The sequence below is a fragment of the Aulostomus chinensis genome, chromosome 2 (assembly GCF_037954235.1).
Source record: "Aulostomus chinensis isolate RoL2024-O1b breed Wild chromosome 2, RoL_Achi_v1.0, whole genome shotgun sequence".
NCBI lineage: Eukaryota > Metazoa > Chordata > Actinopteri > Syngnathiformes > Aulostomidae > Aulostomus > Aulostomus chinensis.
In genome coordinates this window covers 34783180-34805856 of record NC_141321.1, presented here as the reverse complement: position 1 = coordinate 34805856, position 22677 = coordinate 34783180, and the positions used below count along the sequence as shown (strand labels likewise).

At 48.1% G+C, this 22677-nt stretch overlaps 3 protein-coding genes across 10 annotated transcripts; 2 read left to right on the top strand and 1 right to left on the bottom strand.

Moving 5' to 3' along the window:
- Positions 1-42: 42 nt before the first annotated feature.
- On the top strand, positions 43-6353 carry LOC147269808 (uncharacterized). Of its 5 annotated transcripts, none has more exons than XR_015110830.1 (9): positions 43-1016; positions 1652-1719; positions 2751-2798; positions 2924-2988; positions 3132-3169; positions 4121-4200; positions 4640-4919; positions 4960-5028; positions 5791-6353. XR_015110830.1 is itself a non-coding variant. In XM_086190933.1 (9 exons), the coding sequence occupies exons 1-9, from the start codon at positions 929-931 to the stop codon at positions 5842-5844; spliced, it is 555 nt and encodes a 184-aa protein (XP_086047059.1). In that variant the 5' UTR covers positions 43-928; the 3' UTR covers positions 5845-6350. The 5 variants fall into 5 exon arrangements, 4 of the variants coding, with proteins under 4 accessions (XP_086047059.1, XP_086047080.1, XP_086047048.1 ...); XM_086190933.1 differs by having other exon boundaries at positions 4640-4702; positions 4978-5028; positions 5791-6350; XM_086190946.1 differs by having other exon boundaries at positions 939-1050; positions 4640-4702; positions 4978-5028; positions 5791-6340.
- Positions 6354-10067: 3714 nt separating this feature from the next.
- Positions 10068-14982, top strand: LOC147269807 (gonadotropin-releasing hormone II receptor-like). 2 transcript variants are annotated; one of them, XM_086196001.1, is made up of 4 exons: positions 10068-10133; positions 12633-13209; positions 13416-13620; positions 14170-14982. In XM_086196001.1, the coding sequence occupies exons 2-4, from the start codon at positions 12664-12666 to the stop codon at positions 14661-14663; spliced, it is 1245 nt and encodes a 414-aa protein (XP_086052127.1). In that variant the 5' UTR covers positions 10068-10133; positions 12633-12663; the 3' UTR covers positions 14664-14982. The 2 variants fall into 2 exon arrangements, with proteins under 2 accessions (XP_086052127.1, XP_086052133.1); XM_086196007.1 differs by lacking the exon at positions 10068-10133 and adding an exon at positions 12443-12473.
- Positions 14983-21043: 6061 nt separating this feature from the next.
- Positions 21044-22003, bottom strand: LOC147269806 (high choriolytic enzyme 1-like). 3 transcript variants are annotated; one of them, XM_086195980.1, is made up of 2 exons: positions 21782-22003; positions 21044-21748 (listed from the first exon to the last, which is right to left on the bottom strand). In XM_086195980.1, exons 1-2 carry the CDS (start codon positions 21872-21874, stop codon positions 21044-21046), a joined length of 798 nt encoding a protein of 265 aa, XP_086052106.1. In that variant the 5' UTR covers positions 21875-22003. The 3 variants fall into 3 exon arrangements, with proteins under 3 accessions (XP_086052106.1, XP_086052115.1, XP_086052098.1); XM_086195989.1 differs by having other exon boundaries at positions 21791-22003; XM_086195972.1 differs by having other exon boundaries at positions 21044-22003.
- Positions 22004-22677: the final 674 nt, after the last annotated feature.

Genomic DNA, 22677 nt, shown 5'->3' with positions numbered 1-22677 from the left:
CAGATTTGTCTACAGTCTTCAGTTTGTATGTCCTAAAAGTAATTTCGCCACTAAACAGTGACGTTACTGTGGAATAAATGTGAACGCTACCGATCAAAAACTTCTGCCTCATCATTTCCCATCACTGCTGATGACCTCCCCTTTCAGGAGGAAAATCTGAAACAGCAGATCCTCCTCCTCCTCTTGCTGCTGGTCTCGTATTTACGCGTCTGCTGAAATCCCACCACCCTAAAAGTCCCTCGTCAGACTGCTGTCTTTGAATCATAGTTCGTTTTTTATTGTTCTGTATTTTAGTGTTGATTTTTATCTTTTAAACTTTGTAAAGCATCTTTGTACCTTGAAAAGCGCTCAATAGATAAAATGTAGTGTTGTTGTTGTTATCGATCAATCAAGTTTAACTTGAACAGAAGCTTTCCAACAAATTAGTGGGGATTCTCAATACTTCACAAGCAGTTTCTCCCCCCAAGATGAGATTGAGGTAAGAACAACACATTGAGAGACGAACGCACGCTGACCAGGGAGAAAAGACCAGAATAGAAACTTAGTTGAACTACAAAGAGAGATGAAGATGAAAACTGCGAATAAAGTGATTAACTACAGAACAACGACTGGATGAACTGATAAACCCTGTAGAACATTAATATTTGAATCAGCAGTTAAAAATATCAGCTTGTTTGGCCTAAACCATCTAGGGCTCCTTCCAGTGTCCCAGAAAATAATTAGCGAAACCCAGATGTTCTGGTTCTGAACAGGTAAAAGAGGGGCCCAACAGCGTCCTGGTTCCTGAACTAGAACCATCGAGGAAGTGTTCTGGTCCATGTGAAGCTTTTAGAAACCAGCACATGAGTTTTATTGTCATTTCATTTTTTTCCAACACCAACACGCTTGCAACTGCCTTTAAACATTTATTTTGAAAGTCCTTGACCGGATGTCAGGTCGTCAGTGTCAAGCTGCTGCTCGTCGTGGTGATGGAGGTGTCGAACGTTGGTCAAGGCGACTCGGCACCGGCGTCGAAGGTCTGGGTCGCCCTGAAGCGGCTCGACCAGCTTGGTTCGTCGGTTCCTTCGACGTTTTTTTTTTACTTTGGCGGCCAGTCAGAGCTCGCGCTCGGCGCTTTAATAGTGTGTGTTTACGCGCTTGCGTCTGTTTCCATGGCAACCAGCCTTTGTAACTCTTGAGGATAAAGATTATACTTTGCTTTTTGTTTTTGAACTACGATAAATAAATGAAATATCACTTTGTTTACATCGTTTTATTTTTTTATTCGTTTATTTCTGCTGATGGTCACGTGTCAACAGTGACGTCTGCAGACGCGAACAGCTGCTGGTGACCGTCGACTGTTGCCATGGCTGCAGGAAACGCTCGGAAGTTTGAACGTTACCGTGATGAGGCTCGTGCTCCGGGCTCATTAATGAGTATTAATCTCATCGAACGCATTTAACTCAGCCATTATTCGAACTGTCGATTGTTTCACAGTTTTTAGTTTCGAAGCTGTTTTTGACTCGCTGTGGCGGCCATGTTGTATTATTGATTTACTTTGATGTCAACTCACTTAGAAGTTTCCTTTGTGCCCTGAACATCTGACCTCTGACTGACCCCTGACCCGCTGGCGTGTGACTGAGGGGGCGTGTCCTCCTGCTGTGTGTTGCAGACCAGCTTGTGGTGGCTCTTCGGCAGGCGTCTGTTCCTCCAGCGGCTGACAGCGCCACAATCGTACAGGTGAGGTTCCTACTGTACCTGCGAGCGAGTTGGAGTGACAGTCACATGACCCTCACACAGACGTTCAGTGTCTTGCTCATGGACAATTGGTCAGGAAGTGAGAACCGAACCAGTGACTCTCCAGGTTGCCAGCTGGCCGCTCTACCCTGGAGCCATAGAGGCCCAGAGAGGCTTGATACATGCATGCCTGAGAGCTCACAGACCTCCACTGGACCTGGAAGATGAACTGGGGGGGCGGCCCGGTGGAGCAGTGGTCCTCCCTGTGGCCCCCCAGCAAGAAGGTTGTGGGTGGAGCAGTGGTCCTCACTGTGGCCCCCAGCAAGAAGGTTGTGGGTGGAGCAGTGGTCCTCCCTGTGGCCCCCAGCAAGAAGGTTGTGGGTGGAGCCCCGGCTGCAGCACGGGGTCTTTCTGGGTGAGTCTCCATGTTCTCCCTGTTCCTGCTGGGTTCTCTCTGGTACTCCAGCTTCCTCCACAGTCCAAAGACATCAAGAGGGACCAGGTTAATCCAGACTCTAAATTGACCGTAGGCGTGGCTGGGAGAGCCAATGGTTGTCTGTCTCTATGTGTTGGCCCTGCCATGGACTGGTGACCTGTCCAGGGGGAAGGCTGCTGGGATAGGCTCCACCCCCACCACCCTGAACAGGAGGAGAGGGAGAACATGGAGGGATGGAACTGAAAAGGTCACGGGGTCAAAGGTCACGGGATAGGCGCATGTCCGAAGTGCACTACTAAAGTGCTGTATTTCTCATCCAGTACTACTGGGTGTGGACTCCAGACCTTTTTGTTTTCTTAGCGTGTGCATGGAGAGTCAGCAGCTTGTGTCCTTCCGGCGTCGCCATCCTCCTCCTTGATGATGAGCATGAGCTTCATTCACCTGTGGTCTGCCTTGGCCTTGACCTTTGACCTCTAGTACCCTCTAGTGGCTCAGAGGCACATGACACGGTTGGTTTGAGTGACGCTGTACCTCTGAGCAGCTCTCCATCTCAATACCAACCCGCTCTGTTCTTCTTATGTGTCTTTTTAACCTTCAGATCCTCGCAGCGACCTTCGGGCTGAACGCTGTGGATCTCATATTCAAGGTGCGGCGCTCACCTGCCTCCGTGTGCCGGGAGCAGGACTCACTGTGAATGTGTGGTGGGAACCTGAATGTCTGGAGAGGGAGGTCAGTGTGTGGTTGTAGATCTCAGGTTCTGCTTCTGTCCAGATGAGGAACCAGCGAGGCAGACTGATCCCCCTGAGCGGCTCCATTGCTGCCAACAGCAAACACACGTAGGTCGCACGACCCCGTCCCTCCATGTTTGTTTGTCTGTCAGTGACACTGATCACACGCCTCCAGTTAACACCTGAAGCACATGAAGCACCTGCTTCCCCGCGTCTCTGCACCAACTGAGTTCTGATGTTTCTCATCACAGGCCGTACCTGCTGGAAGTCGTCCAGATCTTCCAGCACGGTAAGACCTGATGTCACAGGAGGAGTCGACGAGACCATGACCGCTTCACTCTGTAGTAGTAGTAGTAGTAGTCGTAGTAGTCGTAGTAGTCGTAGTAGTCGTAGTCGGGGAGGTTGTTCATGTTGGTTTGTAGTTTAGAAAACTGCGTCTGCCATGTCTCAAGGACAATAAGTGCCTTTGATTCACGTTTGGAAATTAGAGTGTGACGATGTCCTGGTTGAGGTTTGGACACAAGACCGGACTCAAACACGTGTCTCTAGCTGCAGAGACAGTTTTTATACTCGCATCTTGAACTGCACTTGCACTGCTAGTCGTAGTTCTTGCACTGTACTAGCAGTGCTAGTACTTGAACTGTGCTAGCACGCTGGCAGACTTGTCTCCCACAGGAAAGTCCAGGGCCTTTAGGTCTCCACATCCCCCAACACTTAGCTGGTGAGTCATATTTCTCTCTCCAGCAGGGGGCAGCATGTCACCAAGGAAAGCTTTACAATAAAAACAACTGAAACCGCGAAACTGACGAATACAAACCACAACGAGCAAACACAATAGGGAGCCTCTCCCCCTCCGGGCTCAGGCCCTAATTGAGGAGAAAATGTACTTCATTTCCAGGGTTTACTTTGTTTGTGAGCCCAGAGTTGTGGGCGGACCTGGGGTCCAACCAGCAATATTCTAGCTCTGCCTGCTGAACGCCTTGCATGCTCACAAGAGACGTTGAGTGCCGCACCACCACGGAGGTGTGGGGTTATCGTGGTTCTGGTCAGACGAAACAACTCGGCATGCTGGAGGTTCTGCTTGTTCGAGAAGACTCGTTCATGTTAAACGTGTCACCTGCTGTCTCCGTGGAGTTGTTAGCGTGTCGCCAGTTTCAGTCTGGTTGTGAGTCGCTGCTGTAAACTGGGCCAACATTCCACCTGAAGATGACAAGCGTTTGTTCTCTGCGATGGTTCCCAGTGCGCCCAGAACCCAAGACCATCCCCATGACTCTGATCAACAAGAGCACCAAGACGCGGCTGCTGGCCATCGAGCGAAGGGTATGACGCACATGTGGCTCACAGAAGTTACAGTGCAGCACGTTCACTCTATGAATTCTTGCTCCTCAGATGCACTTTGCATTTTGGAGTGTGAGGACTGGGTATCTGTGGGAGGGCGCTACTGAGCATGCTCAGTAGAGACCAGCGAACTGAGCAGAGAGAAGTCGTTGAGTCATGAGACTTTCCAAAAGTTTTCAGACCAAATGGATCAAATTCGGATGGTGGGAGAATGAAGCTCACCAAGGTGCAAACTCGTGCATCGTTCTACAGCAGCTGCAGTCGTGGGGGCGGAGCCTAGCCGTGAGCGCCTGTTGACCGCTGAGGGCCAGAAGTGCAGCACTGTAGCTTTCTTCTAGTCAGGTTTTTTTGTTGGTTCATAGTAAACATATTTGTATTTGGGTTTTAACAAAAAACATTTAAACTCCATGTTTGATTGCAGATCCAGAGGCTGGAGGAGCTCCTCCCACAGATCAAACTCAGGCGTAACGAGAAACTGAGCCAGGTACGTGAGTCCAGGTGCCGTGGTAACGGAACATCCAGATTAGCTTCTCTGCCTCTGTCTGGGTTTCAAACCACAGCGGTACAGTCAGGCATGCTGGTACCATAGTCACCTTTGACCCTGCGGCGTGTCCACACCTGACCCTCCACCACTGTGCTTCTGTACCTGAACCAGTTCTGACCGTGTGCACCTGTGTGTACCTGTGTGTACCTGTGTGTACCTGTGTGTACCTGTGTGCACCTGTGTGTACCTGTGTGTACCTGTGGTCTCGTCCTCAGGAGGTCGATTGTCTCAACCAGAAGTTGAAGTTTCTTCACAGGAGGATGCAGGTACGCCCACGCCAGCTGGTGCTGATCCGTATTCATTCATGTTTCTGTGATTATGTTGTCGTTGCAGGCTGCCAGTATTCAGTCGTATTGATGTCATTTCGTTTATTAATACCTTCAAAACTACTAAAACCATGAGCCGCACGCGCGCACCTGCAGAGACGGCGGACACTTTTGTTGAGCCCAAACGACCGGAACGGCTGAGACGATGTTGGAGGTCCGTCAGAGGCGATGGAGACGTTCAGCTTCAGTGGCGACTCAACTAAACCCCACAACACAGAAAACCAACAGCCCCCCTCTTCCTCCTCCAGATCTGTATGGGTAGATGCTGCCGTGTTGGTCAGGCCCAGCCACGCCTCCTAGTCCATGTTTGGAGCAGAGGACAGAAGCTCCACCCACTATTATAATGAGAACTTGTTGAATTTGAAAGCAGTTTGGTTTGTTCCACATGCCAGACATGTATTTATGATCCAGGATACTTTGATCAACTACAAATATATATGTGTGTGTGCGCGCGTGTATATGTATATTTATATACATATAAATATACATATACACACGTATAAATAAACGTGTGTATATGTATATTTATATACATATAAATATACATATACACACGTATAAATAAACGTGTGTATGTGTATATTAAAAAATCTGGCATCAGTATAGCAACAAGACCTTGAACTGGTCAAATACTAGTTAGTAGTAGTAGACAAATGTGTAACAGTGACGATTCCAGCATGATGTAGTTTTGCTGTCCTGCAGGTGGCAGAGTCTCACAGCTGGAGGGGTGCGCTGACCAGAGCGCCGCTGTGGTGAACCCACACCTACCTGTCATCCTGCTGACCAGAGCGCCCTGTGACCAGCGTCTCATCATCATGTTGATTGACAGCTGTTCTCTCACTAGCTGGTTGTGACCAGCTGTGTTCTTCTGCTCTCACTCTTTCACCTCACACTGAACGTGTCACCCCTCTGTGCTGATGGTGACGCATCACTTCCTTGTAGATCGATTACTGATTGATTATGGATGACTCGTGCGTCTCGTGCAGACGAACAGGCTTCACTGTTGGCCTGTGAGTCTCTGGATGTAACGAGTGCTGTCAAATAAAGGAAAGGATGCGAGTCTCTCCATCAAGTTTATTCCATCTTCGTCAGTTCCATGTATTTATTATTACTGTCAGTACAACGCTGTTTACTTCTGTATCCATGCATGCAGGGCGCACACATCGATACACTGCCAAAATACATGAAACCTTAAGATGACATCACTGCGCTCTAATGTTCAGAGCAGCGCTTTCAGTGCTGGTGGAAGGAAGCTCTTGGCTTCTGGAGACTCCAAGTCCTCCAGGGGTTGACAGACCAGGGGGGGTTCATCTACAAGTGGGACCAGACTGAATGGAACTGAGATTGTTGATCTCATCATTAAAGACCTTCATGATATTTGATTCAAAAGGTCATCTGTCTCAGCAGAGGGGAGTTGTGTAAGTGGGTCCGCCACTAGAGGGCACTACAGACCCCAGATGGGGCTGGACTGAGGGGTGCAGTTGTTCACATGCAGAACTTGAATATTGATTGAATTGATTTGATTACATGAATATTTGCATCATCGTGGTGAAATATGAGGGTCCAGATCCGACCAGTGGCGGAGCTTCGTACCAGGAAGTGCTGCTGATCTCCTCACACGTTACATCCTGGTATGCTGGCAGTAAACGGTTCATAAAGTCCATGTCAGAAAACTGAACACAAAGATCAGACTGTATACAGGTTGTAGGTCATTACAAGTGAAGCACATTCATAACAACAACAGGAAGAACAATAATAATGATAACAATAACAACAATCATAAGAACGTTGTAGGGACGTGCAACACCAGGCTGATCTGCTCCTCAAACATCCATGCATCCATCCATCGTCATCTTCCGCTTATTCCTACACATTAAAGGTCGCGGGGGGGTGGAGCCTATCCCAGCGTCAACGGGCGAGAGGCGGGGTTCACCCTGGACAGGTCACCAGTCCATGGCAGGGCCAACACATAGAGACAGACAACCATTGGCTCTCCCAGCCACGCCTACGGTCAATTTAGAGTCTGGATTAACCTGGTCCCTCTTGATGTCTTTGGACTGTGGAGGAAGCTGGAGTACCAGAGAGAACCCAGCAGGAACAGGGAGAACATGGAGACTCCAGAAAGATCCTGTGCCCGAGCCGGGACTCGAACCTGGAACCTTCTTGCTGTGAGGCCACAGTGCTGACCACTGCACCACCGTGCAGCCCCTTCTTTAAGGGTCGCGGGGGGGCTGGAGCCTGCTCCTCAAACATGTTTCTGGAAAATCAGCATTTTATGAACAGAACTAAACCCATCGGGGACTAACAATCGTTCAACAGACAGACACGTCGAGCAGACCCGGGGTATGCGGCGGCCATCTGCCTCGCCCGGCCGAGGCGGGAGGGACGGGGTGAGCTTATGGCCTCTCACCGAAAACTCAGGTCCATTTAGTCCACCGGGGAACAAAATACCACAAAACAATTGCGCTTGAGGCTGAACCTAAGTGACTGATAGAAACTGGCTGGTGTCCTCACAGAATCCAGAAACAACCACATCATCATTATTTCAGTCCAGCGTTCCCATGGCAACATCATCCTCCGCCTTAACAGCGTCACTCCGTAGCCGTTTCAAGGCTCTCTTGTACCTCACCATGTCTGATTCAGTGACTGAGAGACGAAGCGGATTGGAGGTCCGGCTGCGGGGTCTCCCCTCCAGACAGGACATCCAGATCAGCTTTAGTTTTCTGCCTAAGGGAGCAGAAGATGATTCAGCCGGCGTTCTCGCTCGCTGGGTCCAGCGAGGAACATCTGCAGCAGACAAGCTTCAGCACTCTGACGCTAAAAATACTGGACGGGTTCTCCGAGCCGCTCGCCTCACGGCTCCTTGCTGCAGAATATCAGAGGGCTGTTATCACTCTCACCAGCATATCTGCTGTGTCATGTTTGTCCATCAGGCCTGCAGTTGGTTAAGTACCAAGTAGAAGTACCACATTGCAGCTGGTAGCAAAATATTTTTACTTCGTCCTCAAGTCCCAGTGGACAAACGTCTCTCGAACTGTTCCCTAGACCCGCTGCTCACACGAGGGGCAGCGGTCCGGTTTCACTACAGTTTACCATACTTGTGACTGAATTTTCAGAAATCTGGTAAAAATATGTGTGTTTGCGTCCAGATGTGCAGCAGGAGGCGCACTCACCCTCCCGTCTCCACCTGTAGAAGGAGAAGAGGGCGGAGCCAGATTAAAAACACATGTACAAATGAAGGAAACTAAACAACCAGAAGAGAGAAAGCCACTGAGGGGTGAAGGACAAGCTAGGAGCTCCTGGACCAGTTCTGGTGACCAGACCACCAGCACCAGTCCAGAGCACCACCATCATTCTGGAAATGCACCCAGTGACCTTTGACCTCCAGAATGTTATCGGTTCATCTCTGAGTCCCAGCAGATGTTGGTGCCAGGACTGCAGTAGCTCCCTCTGTGGCTGGGAGGGGAGCATCGGACCTCTGGCCTGCAGCATCTGCTGTGAAGGTATTAAATACTTCTACAGGTGTAGTACCTGGTCCACGTGTCACGTGACCAGAACTGCGTGGTAGCAGGAGCTTCAAAATAAATTGGCTTTTACTACAAGATTCAGGGATGTGAGGTAAACGAAAGCACAGCTGTTCTACCTGGAGAACCTGGAGAATATGAAAGCAGGAGGTCAGAATAATTCCCCTCTCAGATACGGCGCTGATCCCGCCTCTCGCTCCAGATCGTGTCAGCGGCCTCCAGTGACATTTGCCCACATGATGATGAAGCGCCACTAATTCCATGCCAGATGGCTGATCTGTCCCGTCTGACCTTCCGCTGCCTCCAGGTGTGACAAACACAGGTCAGCCTGGTTCCAGCTGCAGATTATAGAGAACCATGTTCTGCTGCTGAGTCTCTGTCTCACTGGGACGCCGCTCGCCTCCTGTCCGCTGCTGGATGCTTCCCGCCATGTTTGATCCTCCGTCCTTCCTCTGTGGCTCCATCAGTCAGCGACAGCATTGAACTACATATTTCCAGTTACTTCCATTTACAAGCGATGAGTTACGCAACCGTCACCTAGAGTAATCAGTTACTGATTACACTACTTTCTTTGCGTTACTTTCATCAAAGTAACAACAGACGTTCGTCACGGTAAGAAAACCGGAAGCGTGAGATTCTCAACCTCGTCAAGGAACGATGGTTGGAGTTGTTGCTGCTCCACAGGAGCTGGAACCGTCTTGGCTCCGCCTGCTGGCAGCCACACCACAAACATACTAATAGACACTTAGGTATGTGTACAAATACACACTTATGTATGTATTTCACAATCAGAAATCCTTTATCAATCCCTCGTAGGAACTTGTTGGATTGCAGTCAGGATGGAGGAGGAGGAAGTCCCCTGGAAGACACTGATGAAACAGGATCAACAGAAGTGAAACGCAATCTCAGTAAAACAAACGATATTTTATCATAAAACAACAAAACAGAGCCTCAAGGGGATGAGGAGGTGTCCTTGCTCATATTTACATTTTTACACTCGTGAATGTAGGACATTTGTTTGATTGCACAACTTTAACAGGAGGTTCGTCCTTTAGCGGCGAGTCAGCAGCTCGCAGGAGCTGGAATCAAACAGATCCCTTCCATCGATCCCGACAGTAGATCCCTTCTATTAATTCTGTAAGGAGGCCCGCCGCTTCCCTCCGTTCAGTCAGACCGAGTTTCCAACGATTCATAAAAGTGCGTGAAGGAGTCCTATTAGTCTCTCGTGGCCTCGAAAAAACGCCATGGAGGGAAGGCCTCCCGGCGCGTCCGGAGCTCTGCAGGTCCTGAGTGGATTTCCGTCTCGTCTCCCTCCATTGGTGCAGCAGGTTCCAGGTTCAAGCTCGAACCTCCGTGAATAAACGCGCCCGCCGCCGGAATGCGCGTGGCTGCGCCCACGCAGGGGCGGACGCGCGCAGCAGAAGCGAAGCTGCGCCGCGAGAGTCCGGAGGAGAGGAGAGACCCGCCGGGCGGAGGCTCCACACCCACCTGGACTTCAGTGGACCCGGACGCAGATGCGAGGTACCTGCGTTTGTATGATTTCCTCAGGTTTGCGGGCAGAAACCAACTTCGAGGCGCTGCTTGAAGGATAAAACCCAAACATCTCAAGAACCGAGAAAGGAGCGAGCAGCTGATCGGTTCAGTTTGGACGGACCAGAGAAGTGGGGCGATATCAGTTCAAGTTCGTTTGAGTCAGCAGGAACCAAAACAAGCAAACTACGAACGGCGGTTTAACAACAAGGAACACAAGAGGGGAGTTAACCACAAGGTCGAAGTGGATTAATCCATTCATCCATCATGCATTCATCCATCATGTATTCATCCATTCATCCATCATGTATTCATCCATCATGCATTCATCCATCATGTATTCATCCATCATGTATTCATCCATTCATCCATCATGTATTCATCCATTCATCCATCATGTATTCATCCATTCATCCATCATGTATTCATCCATCATGTATTCATCCATTCATCCATCATGTATTCATCCATTCATCCATCATGCATTCATCCATCATGTATTCATCCATTCATCCATCATGTATTCATCCATCATGCATTCATCCATCATGTATTCATCCATTCATCCATCATGCATTCATCCATTCATCCATCATGTATTCATCCATCATGTATTCATCCATTCATCCATCATGTATTCATCCATTCATCCATCATGCATTCATCCATCATCCATTCATCCATCATGTATTCATCCATCATGTATTCATCCATCATGCATTCATCCATCATCCATCATGTATTCATCCATTCATCCATCATGCATTCATCCATCATCCATTCATCCATCATGTATTCATCCATCATGCATTCATCCATCATCCATTCATCCATCATGTATTCATCCATCATGCATTCATCCATCATCCATTCATCCATCATGTATTCATCCATCATGCATTCATCCATCATCCATTCATCCATCATGTATTCATCCATCATACATTCATCCATCATACATTCATCCATCATCCATCATGTATTCATCCATTCATCCATCATGCATTCATCCATCATCCATTCATCCATCATGTATTCATCCATCATGCATTCATCCATCATCCATTCATCCATCATGTATTCATCCATCATGCATTCATCCATCATCCATTCATCCATCATGTATTCATCCATCATGCATTCATCCATCATCCATTCATCCATCATGCATTCATCCATCATTCATTCATCCATCGTGTATTCATCCATCATCCATTCATCCATCATGTATTCATTCATCATGTATTCATACATATACTGTGTATATATGTGTATATATGTGTATGTATATACATATACTGTGTATATACATACACATATGTGTTTATGTGCAAGTCTACAATTTCATTTAGCAGACGCTTTTGTCCAAAGCGACGTACAACACAAGCAAGATTACAGTATATGTATATAATATACTGAGTATGTATATACATATACTGTATATATATGTGTGTGTATATATACATATGTTTATGTATATACATATACTGTGTATATACATATATATGTATGTATTTATACATATATGTATGTATTTATACATACACATATATGTATGTATAAATACATGCATATATGTATAAATACATACATGTGTATGTATTTATACATACATATATGTATAAATACATATATGTGTATGTATTTATACATACATATATGTGTATGTATAAATACATACATATATGTATAAATACATACACATATATGTATGTATAAATACATGCATATATGTATAAATACATATATGTGTATGTATTTATACATATATATATAGAGAGAGAGTTTGTAAGCATGAGTTGATGTGAATCGAGCAGAACGCTGATCTGTGGTTGAACCCAGGGACACGCTGGGAAGACAATGAACTCAGTTTTGTCAGATTTAGTGGAAGGTGGCGTTCCTTCATCCATGAGGAGACAGCAGCAGACTCGCTGATATCTGAGCTGAGACAGACGTGTCCTCAGGTGGAGGGGACAGGAAGAGCTGAGTGTGGTCAGCATAGCAGTGGCAGGAGAAGTCACATGAGCAGATTATTGGGGTGTATAAGGAGAAGAGTAGGGGGCCCAGCACAGACCCCAGGGGAACCCCTGTCGATTAGCCACGTGATTCAGACACTTCTCCCCTCCATGACGCTCTGAAGGGTCTACCTGTGAGGTAGGACTTGAACCACAACAACACCGACCCTGAGATGCTGAGTTCAGAGAGTGTGGAGAGGAGAGTCTGATGGTTCACAGCGTCAAAGGAGCAGAAGGTCCAGCAGCAGGGGGACAGAGGACTGACCAGCAGCTCCAGTGGTTCTGTGGCTGACAGGAGTGCAGCTTCAGTGGAGAGGTCAGGCCTGAAGCCAGGCTGATAGGAGTCAGGCAGGTTGTTCTTCTGACGATGCTCAGAAACTCTGTCCTCCCTCCCTCCCTCAGCCAGCGTCGCTCCTTGCTGACCTCCTGCAGGAGTCCATATTTATATCTGACTTGTCTCTCTGACCCCTCCTAGAGCAACAAAATGCTTCAGTGAGCATCAGAAAATGGACGCCCCCTGCTGTCCGCCCTCCATTGTCATGTGTCAGCAGAGCGCAGGATATGAGGTCAACACCAGCTGTGGCTGGCAGGCGTCGCGCTGTAACTGGACCTCGGTGGACAGCGTCCCCCAGCTGCCGACCTTCTCCACGGCAGCCAAAGTCCGAGTGGTCGTCACCTTCATCCTCTGTGGAATCTCCACCTTCTGTAATCTGACTGTTCTGTGGGTCGCTAACGGCCACAAGCGCAAATCCCACGTCCAAGTGCTGATCAATAACCTGACCGCCGCCGATCTCCTGGTGACCTTCATTGTGATGCCGGTGGACGCTGTGTGGAACATGACGGTACAGTGGCTTGCTGGTGACCTAGCCTGCAGGTTCCTGATGTTCCTCAAGCTTCAGGCCATGTACTCCTGCGCCTTCGTCACAGTGGTGATCAGTCTGGACCGTCATTCGGCGGTCCTCAACCCTCTGGCCATCAGCAAGGCGCGCCGAAGAAACAGGGTCATGCTGACGGTGGCATGGACGACCAGCGCCTTGTTCTCCATCCCTCAGGTATGGCCAGGTGAGACTGGTTTGACAAGAATGTTTCTGTGTTCGGCTGAATTAATGTACTTGTACTTGAAGTATTCAAGAATTGACTCCACGTTGTATTGTCGCTCATTTCGTCTGTGGTTCTGCAGACATTATTCTCAGCTGTCTGCATTACAGATGTTCTGGTACCATTTCTTCCTTCCTGATACCAGTTTCTAATTCCACAGTTGTTCATTTTCCATAACGTGACCATCACCTATCCAGCAAACTTCACCCAGTGCACCACTAGGGGGAGCTTCGTCACCCACTGGCAGGAGACGGCCTACAACATGTTTACCTTCTGCTGCCTGTTCCTGCTGCCGCTGGCAATTATGATTGTTTGCTACACCAGAATCTTCATCCAGATCTCCAAGCAGATGACGAAGAAGAGCTGTGAGTTTGAGTCTTTGCTGGTTCCCAACACAATATGATTCAGAGTCAGGATCCAGTCCGTGGCACCTTAAACCCTCTAATTTCACCGCAGCCTGTGACACACCAGCTGATTAATCCCTCTACACACTGACGCCAGAAACATCAGGTACCGACCGTGCCAGTTCTGCACCCGTCTGAGCAGGCCCGTTTATTCGTACTTGTCATAAAAAAACAAAGAGACTCCTCATCCATGCACTGATGTGATAAATCCTACATTTCCTGGTGAAATTGTAATCTTGGGGTTTATTTGCTTCAGGAAGCCTCTGACTGCTCGCCATCGTAGCTGAGTAGCTCACCAAACAGCCACAAACTGATGTTGGCAGGTTTTAATGGGCTTTTTGCAAAGCAGAATTGGTTTCTGATGGCAATGAAACACTCGTCACAGCTGATTTTGACAATATCACAGTATGCAGTAACACTGCTTCACCACCCAGCCCTTTCCAGAGACCGGGACAGTACTTGGCATGCTTTCATCTCAGCGGGGTCCTAACTCTTCTTCATGTCCTCCAGTGTTCTCCAATGAGCCTCTCCTACGTTGCTCGAAGAACAACATCCCCAAAGCACGAATGAGAACTCTGAAGATGAGCATCGTCATCGTGATCTGCTTCGTAGTCTGCTGGACACCTTACTACCTGCTGGGTTTGTGGTACTGGTTCTTCCCAGATGATCTGGAAGGAAAAATTTCTCACTCTCTCACTCACATCCTGTTCATCTTTGGGCTTTTCAATGCCTGCCTGGACCCCATCATCTACGGTCTGTTCACCACACGCTTCCGAAAGGGTCTGAGGAGCAAAGCTGCAGTGATGTCAGACAAGGAGGCCGATACCACCGGGATACCAGGCCCTCGTAAACGTACCGCAGCCGCGTCACCCACTGACAGAGGGACCGTCTCTGGTGAGAAGGACAACATCTGTGACCGGGATGAACCAAACAGCTGCGGGACCGTTTTCAGCCCAGCAGGAGGGCGGCAGCCATGCCATTACAGTGCTGAGAGCTCAGTGTAGGGACAGTTGACCCGATACTGCAGCGTGTATCTAACGCTGGGCTAAACTGCTGGATGCAGGGTCGCCCCTGATCACACAGGCGCACATCTGGAGCTGCATCATTCAGTCTTTTCCTACAGGGATCAACAAGACAGCATGGTGCGGTGGCGTGAGGTGGCCTCTGTGTGAAAGGAGTCTCACGTTAAGAGGAAAACTATTATTTAAGAGAGAAATGGCATTTTAACCTGATTAGCATGGAAAATGTTGTTTTTCGTTTGCATACAAGCCAGTCTTGTGTTCAGGGCCACCTTTGTCTTTGTCTCTTCATCAAGCGGCGATATCGTGTCAACCAGAATAAAGAAGGACAAAGGCTCCTCCCACCGTCAGCTGCTACTGGCTAAGCAGAGCGCTTGGTTGTTACATGAATGTCAGAATGTCTCGGGCCTTTTGAAAAGCAGCTGAGGGTGATGACGCTGCTCTGCACATTGGTTTGCTGAAGGAATGAAACCTTCCTCACCACAGCGTCGCCAGCATCCCCATCAACACAGCTGATTTCAGTCTTGAATTTTTCAGCCAAGAGTGAAAGGCGATGTGTGTTTGTTGAGGGTTCAACGTGGCAGAGCAGAGTTTGACTGATGCGCTCAGGAATTTGTCCAGAATACATTCTCAGCATGGGAGTGGACCTCTGGTCCTTCCTGGGCCTGTCCACTCTCCTCGTGTCCTGGCCATTACAGACGACAGCACAGTCAGGTGAGTGCACCATCACGCTGGCCTCCCTTCCACATGAATCCCAGTCACGCTGCTCCAGAACAGATGAACGCACCTGCAGCTCGCTACCAGACAGCTGCTCAAGACGAGCAGAACTGCAGACTCGGTGTTTGCTTCAGTGCAGCCGCCAGTGCGATGTGCTGATCAGGATGAAGCCCGCAGACGTGTACCGGTGCGCTCCCTCTTACAGACCAGTGATTCCCTGCCGGACAAAAGCTCCCTGAAAACTGCCAAGCTGCTGCTGTGATATCAAGAGGGCTGAGCCCCCTGAAGCCTCGGTGGCTTGATGGCAGCAGTTTGGTGGCTGGATTGTTGGTTTTCATTCGCTCCTTGTGAGCGAACGGGAGTCTGCCTTGGTGTTAGAGGAGGCGGGACGACTGCTGGGGTTTATGTACATTCAAAGCTGTTGCCAGAGTAAATGCAGATGTTTAGTCATTTTGTTTGTGGTTGCTAAAGAATATAATATTTTTCTTTGAGTCTTACAGGGCTTTTTGTGTGATGTAGGGATTCGTCAGGCTGGAGACAAAGAAGGATTCCTTTCTCTCCAAACTTTTGGTAGTTTAAGGCACCTGCTCACTTTCGGGCAAATATGCGTTTCTTCACTGTTGGAGCAGAGAGATTCCTTCTTCTTCTCCTGACCTCTGGGTATTAATAAAGAACCTGGATCCTGGTCAGGCTCACTACGACAGAGCTTTGCTGCAATAAATTTGGCTACATTACAAGAACTACGGTTCTTCTTTCAAAAATGATGTTATTGTTTTGGGGTCAGCAATACACCCGGAACTACTTTCCTGACTGGGAGCAGTGATTTGACGCAGCACCTCCAAAGCTCCACTGGAACTTGGGTCAACAGAACCAAAGGTTTGTTGAGGACTAGAAGAGCGACTGCTGCTACTGATGATGAGGAGGAGGAGGATTCCTGCTGGACACACCAGCATCCTGGAACTGAGCTAGCTGATGCTAACACTTCCCACCCACTACCAGCCATTGGGCTAGGCTAACCAGCATCCTGGACCTGAGCTAGCTGATGCTAACACTTCCACCCACTACCAGCCATTGGGCTAAGCTAACTAGCCTGGACCTGAGCGAGCTGATGCTAACACTACCACCTACTACCAGCCATTGGGTTAGGCTAACCAGCATCCTGGACCTGAGCTAGCGGATGCTAACACTTCCCACCCACTACCAGCCATTGGGATAAGCTAACTAGCCTGGACCCGAGCTAGCTGATGCTAATACTTCCCACCCACTACCAGCCATTGAGCTAAGCTAGCTAGCCTGCACCTGAGCTAGCTGATGCTAACACTTCCGAATCGTTTCACAACTCAGAACATTTATTTTTTTCTCTTCCCAGGATTGAACAATTGATAGAGACAGAAGCTTCGTAGCTTAGCTTAGCTTAGCTTAGCTTAGTTTAGCAGGAAACAAGGGGAGACAGAGTTAAAGAAAGATTATGTAAATCAAGTAACTGCTAGCTTGCAAACCAGGTCAGTGAGCAAGGGTATTTGTAGAAATTGTCTTATTGGACTTCCCTCATAAGTTTGCAGCTCTAAAACTAAACATCAGGGTTTTCTTGTAAATGATCACTGGAAGCATTTGTGCATAAATCCAGAAATTTATACTAAGTAGTACAAACATGGAGTTAAAGAAGAGACTCGAGATACTGCATGGCGGTTGTGTATCTCCACCATGGGACCTCTAAGCACCCACTGGGGCTTGAGGAGGTGCTGAAAAGGTTTGGGGGGGGGGTCAAAGGTCAAGGTCCCTGCGACAGCACAAACCAGACTTAACACTTGATGTGAGCAAAATTTAAAAAAAAAAATCAACAGCAAATGTCTGAATTAACCATTCAAGATGGAGCTGCTGTGTCAGCTGGGTTTGCTCTGCCTGAATGAGTGCCACTACAAACTGGAAAATTAACACATTTGTGGATTTCAGAAAGCAGGGTGACGCTGCCTGTGTGAGACCAGCCAACAACGGAGAGCAGTGACAGCGGCTACCTGGGTGGGGGTTTGAGGCATCAGCGGTCAGGGAGTGCAGGTTTACGCAGGTGAATGTAAATGAGTCAGAAGCGTCTGCAGCCTTCACTTTTCTTATTAGGGTTTCATTTGATAGATGAAAGGTTGAATAGGATCAAAGGAAGAGCTGGAAAAGCTCCAGGAAGAAGATGAAATGTGGTGGAGAGGAAGAAAATAGTATCCATAATACTCCCTGAATGAGAGCACATTCTAAGCAGTATTCTGTATAGTACAATACTGTGATATAATCTGATATCGAGTGTCGCGTTGAGAGGCTGGGAGAGAGACGTTCCTCATTTGCTCTCTCAGGCTCTAACAGGATTTCATTCTCTGGCTTCTGATCAGGATGCAAACAAAGAAAATGAAATATAAAGGATCCCAGTGGGAGAGGAATGAAAAGATAATAGTAAGAACAACAAAGATTCCAAAAGTGGAGGACAAGGAGCCTCCAGAGCAAACTGGCGAGTCAGTCGATCATTTTTGTGATTGTAGTTGCTTTGCTGCCATCTAGTGGTGCAACGTCCTCAACATGTCTCAAGGTTTTATGAGAGTCAATGAATATGCATGTGTATTATTTTTTTATTTTGCTTTTTAGAGGTTCAACTGCCAGAAATGAGATGTCTTCATTTTATTGAAAGTCACATGTCAGAGTTTTTGTGCTTCAGCTGTAAAGTTTCCTCAGTTTCAAAGTCTGATGTTCTGTTTGTGTCCGAGGGAGGAACGCAAGCTTGTACGGCGCCTCTCAGCTCCTTTTGACGGGTACAAACACAATCAGCGTTTTTAAGAATTTCACTGTTTAGTAGTCAACCCTCTTTATTCAAAATTAAAGATCGAATTCTGGAGATATTTCTCCAAATAGTAAAAACATTACTCCGAGGTTCCAAACAGTGTGTTTACACAGAAAAGTACTGATATCTGATATTTACGCAGTACATTAAGTCAAGTCAATTTTATTTGTCAGAGACAAAGACAGAATGGAGGAAGACAGAGAGACAGAAGGAAAGAGAGGGACAGAGATAAAGAGAGAGAGAAAGGAGGAGAGACTGATGGACAGACGGGGACGTGAGCAGGTGGAGCTACGGGTGGCAGCTGGAGCCTCTTCAGGTCTGGAGCCTCCTCCAGCAGCACCAGGATCTGGGATGAGGGGAGAAGAAGAGGAGTTAGTAACACGTCTGAGGACAGGAGGAGGAGAGAGAAGCCCAGTGCATCATGGGAGAACCCAGCAGTCTGAGCCAAGAGCAGCAGATCTAAGGGCCAGCCTAAGCAGTCCTGACTATAAGCCTGATCAACAAGGAGGTCTTAAGTCTGCTCTTAAACCTAGAGAGGGGGTCTGGGTCCTGGACTGAAACTGGGAGACGGTTCCACAGGAGGGGAGCCTGATAGCTGAAGGCTCTGGCTCCATTCTACTGTTAGAACTCTAGGAACCAGCAGGAACCCTGCATCCTGGGAGCGAAGGGTTCTAGCTGGATCATTGGGGACCAGGAGCTCTGTCAGGGATGAAGGAGCCTGACTGTTGAGGACTTTGATGGTAGAAGAAGAATTTTAAATTCTGTTCTGAATCTGACAGGGAGCCATGCAGAGAAGCAGTCCAGGAGAGACCTGGTCTCTGCTACCAGTTCTAGTCAACATGCGGGCAGCAGTATTTTGCAGCCTGGTAGGAGGGAGGTGCAGTAATCCAGCCTGGAAGTGACAAAGGCATGGACTCGTTTTTCTGCATCCTTTTGAGACAGGATGTGTCTGATCTTAGCAATGTTTCGTAAATAAAAGAAAGCAGTCCTAGAAATTTGCTTAATGTGGGCATTAAAGGACAGATCCTGATCAAACAGAACTCCGAGGTTCCTTAAGGTCGTGCTGGGGGCCAAGGTAATACCTTCCAGGGTACCTGTCTCATTAGACAGGGTGTCTCTAAGATGTTTTGGGCCCAGGACAATGACTTCGGTTTTATCAGAGTTTCATAAAAGGAAATTAAGGGTCATCCAAGTTTTTATCTCCTTCAGACAGGCCTCCAGTTTAGTCAGCTGATTTATTTCATGTGGATCATTGATAAGTTCAGCTGTGTGTCTGCATAGCAGTGAAAATTGAGTGTCTCCTAATAATGTGACCGAGAGGAAGCAGATAAAGGGTGATCCAAAGATTTTAGTTCAAAAATCAAACTATTCGTCTTTGTCTTTTTTTTCTGGCAGCAGGCTTCAGTTTTCTGTGCTAATTCTGTGTTTTTAACCTCACAGATTAAAAGAGAGGGAAAATTCTTGCACTTTGTCTGAAAACCTCAACTAAAATTCATTTGAGCAGGACGAAGCAGTTTTGCCTGATGAAAGTGTAAAGGGCTGAATAACTGCTTTGCTTTGCTCCGGTAAAGTTTACTGGAGGTTGTAGGAGAATGTGCTGGAATGGTTCCCTCCGCGCTCGCCTCCGAGATCCTGGAGGGGGACACGAGCCTGTAAACTGAATGTTCGAAGCGCACTGATGTTGACGTCTGTGTGCAGAGGGATGAGTGGGGAGGTTTTCCTTCGTGAGGAATGTGGCTGCTTGCATGTCTGTGTAGCAGGGTCAATTACACACTGACAGAAATGATTATTTTTATGAATTACACAAAATTGTAAATAGTTATATTGTAAACCGTTTACCTGACATGAGAGCGGAACGCATGTCGCGAAGCCCCTGTACCCCCACGTACCCTTCCGGGGGACACACCGCCCCTCATTGTGTGTCGTTCCCGCCCTCACCTCTTCCCCTTTTGCCGCTGCATGCTATGGGAGAGGTAAGCAGCACTGTGGTCGGGAACCCGTATTTCTGTTTTGCATATTGTCCATCACATGGGGGCTGATATCTTTGTGTTGTCTCACTTGTTTAGGGGCTAACTCCATGCTATGCGTGACGAATGTATGTTTTTGCCTCGTTAATGCCAGTGCCAAATAAAAGGAGATCGCCTCTGAGAAGTCCTTGTGTCCCGACGTGATTCATCACGCAACGCAGAGATCCACGCCGGTTACATCTGCAGTCGTAGAAGGAAAACAGATTATTATCACTGACAGAGTGATACAGTTTTGTTGCAAGTGAAATTCAGAACAGAGGGACAGGCAGCACGGCTACAGAAGGGTCATTCATATGTAAAACGTCTGAGTGTTGGCAGGCTGAGGTGAGAGGAATCCTGGGAACGTGAGGACAGATGGGACGTTCACACAAGGACCATTTCTCACCGGGAGCAAGAACAGAAACCAGTGAGTTCATCCAAGGAGGTATGAGCCAGTGAAGCACCCCACAATAATAATCATCCCCAGAAGACACATCGCACCTTCAGCAGTGTGGTTTGTGTGTCTATCCCTCACTGACACAGCAGATGCAGCCCCACACTTTCACCCACCCACTCACGTCACACCCCCACCAGGCAACAGCGTTTGAACACCTGTTTCGTGTGCAGATAATTATTGGCTTTACAGACCTCACTGTCGTTTCCACCGGGTGCCGGTAGAAGGTTTTGTATGACTGCTGTCAGGTTCTCTAAAGACACAGACAATTAACACAACACACTAATCAGTCAATATTTCACTGAATTTATTTGTGACATTGAATACAAGTTTGAAGTCGTATGTTCAGACGTCTGAAGGGGTCAGCTCAGCAGCGATAGAGCAGGTTGAGCCTCCTGAGGTCCCAGCTGGACATGCCCCGCCTCTGGCCTATCTGGACATTTGGGTTAGGAATGGGGGTGATGGTCTCCCGCCCGTAACCTATGGCGAAGGCTGTTCTTCCGTAGTGCATGACGGAGGAGTAGTCGTAGGGAGTGTTGAGGTTGTTGGTGTTCTGCTTGTAGAAGTTGTAGGCCATCTGCGGGTTGATGTTGGGCCAGTTGATCCTGACGTAGGAGTCGCGGTCGCTCCTAGTCTGCTCGTGCAGGAAGCCCAGAGCGTGGTTGAGCTCATGCTGGATGATGCCGTAGTAGAGGCAGCCCTGCCTGGCGAGAGAGAGCAGCTGCCCGCCTCCCTGTCTGCCCAGAGCCGAGAAGCATCCGCCTCTGTTCACAATGCTGATGAAGTCGCGCTGGTTCTGACGGGGGGTGAAGCGCAGACAGGTTCTGCTGTGGAAGCCCTGCATGGCACTCATGATCAGCTGCACTTCCTGCCTGGAGAAGTCCCGGCTCACCACGAAGGGGATCACCACTGCACCGTTGGAGGCTTTCCTCCACAGGCAGCTCCCGGACCAGCAATTCAGGGCATTTCTGGTCTTGGGAGCCAGCACGTCTCCTTCCAGCAGGTCCTCATCAGTGCCGTTGTTGGTGGTCAGAATTCTGGTGGTGATGTCCATCGTGTCGTCGTCGTTGACCTCTTCTCCATCTTCACCTTTTACTTCTTCTACTTCTTCTACTCCTTCCATCCCTTCCTCTGGGAGATGATGGGCCTGAGAGAGGCCCAGCAGGAGCAGCAGCAGCAGGCTGGCAGAGGGAGTCATCTTCAGGGTCGGTCTGTGGAGGTTCTCTGCAGTTCTGCTGTGGAGGGACTCCTGGAAGCTGGATGTCTGGCTCCCTTCAGTCGTAGGTCTTTATACTCTCCTCTACAGGTGTGTCTGATCCAGGATTATGGGTTGGGGTCCACACTGCTAGGCCTGAACAAACCTCTGAAGGGAGGACTCCACAGGCAAACCTACTATTTCAACATGGTTTGTTATTACTGCTCATTACAGATAAACATGGCCGCTTCACTGGACTGTCAATGTTAAGACGAGCACTTTTATGGTCTTCAACCCACAGGATTTCACATCATGTACTGGATGACAAACCAGCACAATGTCTATTGTTTTCTTACTAATTTTAACACTCCCCTAAAGGCCATTTAGGAGCCAAACTACCGCTAAAATCCTTGAGGAGGAAGATGGTGGTTGTCTTCACAAGCAGCCAACCTTCTGCTACACCATCAAATCTTATGTGCGATTGTGTTGTTGGACTGAGAATTGGCGTCATTCACATTGATCCAAGTTTCACCTGTTATGGTGTGTCATCATACAGCCAAGTTAGCATGAACCCACACCTTCTAATGCTATATTAGCTAAGTCGGCTAACGTTATGCTTGGTGTCAAGAAGTCACTGAGGGTAACAAGCTGGTAATGTACATGAAAGTTTAATCAGACTGAACACCTACAATGTTATTTCATACAAACTGAAGTCCACCTGTAAATATTGAAAAATGTTAAGTTTTGGTTTTGTTTTTTGTTTTATAAACTGTACTTATGTCATGAATACCACAAGCTGGTTTGTT